The sequence below is a fragment of the Penaeus japonicus genome, unplaced genomic scaffold (assembly GCF_977035675.1).
Source record: "Penaeus japonicus unplaced genomic scaffold, GWHDUDI00000001_assembly GWHDUDI00000002, whole genome shotgun sequence".
Taxonomy (NCBI): domain Eukaryota; kingdom Metazoa; phylum Arthropoda; class Malacostraca; order Decapoda; family Penaeidae; genus Penaeus; species Penaeus japonicus.
Window position 1 is genome coordinate 22,539,850 of NW_028234404.1, and position 2,500 is coordinate 22,542,349.

A 2,500-nucleotide genomic window follows, 5' to 3' on the forward strand; every position below is an offset into this window, starting at 1 on the left:
ATGAATGGTCTTTAGTGCATCCTGCTAGCTTTGGCTGCGAATTCTATTGCTTTACTATTTTTGCACTGCTATTATTAGTGTTTTTACCACTATCAGTATGATTAATGCTATTATTCATCTTTTTTGTATCAATATTACATCTATGCATATCGACAGAATCACAACATAGCCACACTTGAAAAGAAAAAAAACTATACCGAAATAGAACACAAACAAACCCAGCCTAGAATGGCCAAGCACAAACCTTTCAATGACCCAGCATCGTCTTTCCCAACCCAGCGAAAGCCAACTGCTCTTCCTTCCGGAGACCTCGAGTGTCGAGGACCAAGAGCAAGTCGCTCACGCCGTCGCCCACGCTCTGGCGCAGCAGTGCCTTGCGGACCTTGTCGCGCCCGCATGGTGGGATGACGTCTGTCTCAACCGGGGATTGGCTGCCTTTGTGGAGTACATGAGCGTGGACCTTGTGAGTTATTTGTGTGTATATATATATATATATATATATATATATATATATATATATATATATATATATATATATTTTTTTTTTTTTTTTTTTTTTAGTTCGGCCTGGTTATTTTCCTTGGCTTATTAGGGATGGTGGTAAGAAGAAAGGAAAGAAAAATAAGGAAAATGATATAGCCTATATCATCTAGTGTTATTAGCTTCTCAGATTCGACTTCGACTCTAAACACTTGAGATTATTGTCAGGAAAGTCCGTAGAGTGCAAAGTGTCGTGTGTGTGGGTGTGGGTGTATCATCCGTGATAGCCAAAGATATAAATACACACACACACACACGCACACACACACACACGTATACATAACTATACACCATCACAGAAGCAAATTTTCAACCTACATAAAAGACAGCAAACTACAAACCATACTCCAACCCCGCACGAGAACCTCCCTCACAAGGCCTACCCCTCCTGCAGCTGGAGCCAGACTGGAGGACCTTGGAGGGCTTCGTGGTGGCGCAACTCCAGTCAGCCTTCGAACTGGACTGCCTGGAGGCGTCGCACGAGATGGTCGTTCCGGTCACCAACCCGGAGGAAGTCAACGAATTTTCTGACGTCATTGCCTATGGAAAAGGTCTTCTTGGGCTTCTTTTGGTTTGGCTTCTTTTTCATTCTAGTGTCATTGTTGTTGGTGTTGATGATGGTTATGGTAGTGGTGGTAATGATGATGGTAATGATGGTGATGATAATGATTGATATTGTTATTACTATCATTTACATTATTATCATCATTATCATTACCATTGTTATAAAATTGTATCATAAATGTTACATTCATTATTATGATCATTGCTATTATCTTCCTTATTACCATTATTATAATTTCTTTTAATCTATTGCTATTACCATCAACACCATTATCATTACTATTACTATTAATATCATTATCCTCGCCATCCTTACCATGATAACGAAATCATAGCCATTATCATTTAACATTAAAGACATAACTCAGCCCTCTCTCTTCTTTAAGGCTTACATTTCCACGAATTTGATAAAGATTATCTGCCTAATCGCACTCGCTCACAATCAAAAACCATACGACCCTTTTTACCCCGCATGGCTCATGTATTTAAAGGTTATGCTAAAGGTCCTCGCTCTAGTTGTCTTCTGTTTGTCATTTTCAAGTGAAAGTCCCAGTCAGTCTTACTCTTTCTGAGCAATATCCTGTCGCCAAGAAGGAATCAGTGTTGCTTCTTATTCTGAAGGTCCTTGTAGTTCCATCTCGTCTCCTCGCAGGGTCCTCTGTCTTTCGAATGATGAGTCACTTCCTCGGAGATCAGCTGTTTCGTGACGGCCTCAGCAACTACTTGAATGAAATGTGAGTGTCTTGAGTTTAGCGTCCTTGTCTCATAATCCTGTCGTGTGTGTGTATGTTTGTGCGTGTGTAAAGGATTATAGAATTGGAATCCTACAAAACTTCTCGCAGCAAATTTTGAATAACTAATTAAATTGATCATTTGGGCTTGATATAAGCATGTATGTAGTAAAAATATTACTGAATCGATTTTCTCAGAGTATGTAAAATTGATCTCCCCTTCACTAATATGAGATATCCCCTGTGTTTTAGTAACAATGTCTCATCAAATCATGGCGATCTTTGGGAGAGTCTGACGACTGTTGCGCACCAGTCAAGTGTGCTGCCGCAAAACATAACAGTTCAGATGGTAATGGACACGTGGACGTTGCAGAAAGGCTTCCCTGTCATTCAGGTAGTCAGGAGTTCGAACGGAACATCCGCTACCATCTCTCAGGTAAATATATAGATGAGCCGTAAAGATTATCTGCGAAAGTTTGTTGTAATATTTGATGTGTACATGATTCAAATCCCTTTGCAGGAACGCTTCAGACTTGCGAAGAACTCCGCAGAAATCCCCGATCACAAGTGGTGGGTTCCTCTCACCTACACGTCTCAGAGCGAATCCAACTTCAGCCAGACTCAGGCCATGGTGTGGATGAAGGCCTCCGAGGACCACCTCACCG

At 41.0% G+C, this 2,500-nt stretch overlaps 1 protein-coding gene across 5 annotated transcripts in view; it reads left to right on the plus strand.

Moving 5' to 3' along the window:
• The window catches only part of LOC122265857 (aminopeptidase N), a 17,883-nt gene that overhangs the window by 8,679 nt on the left and 6,704 nt on the right, over positions 1-2,500 (plus strand). For all 5 annotated transcript variants that reach the window (XM_086548536.1, XM_086548548.1, XM_086548540.1 and 2 more), the window contains exons 9-13: positions 280-463; positions 935-1,091; positions 1,757-1,838; positions 2,088-2,271; positions 2,356-2,500. The exon at positions 2,356-2,500 is cut by the window's right edge and continues 186 nt beyond it. In XM_086548536.1, coding sequence (XP_086404662.1) covers positions 280-463; positions 935-1,091; positions 1,757-1,838; positions 2,088-2,271; positions 2,356-2,500 — 752 coding nt within the window. The remainder of the gene's footprint in view (positions 1-279; positions 464-934; positions 1,092-1,756; positions 1,839-2,087; positions 2,272-2,355) is intronic.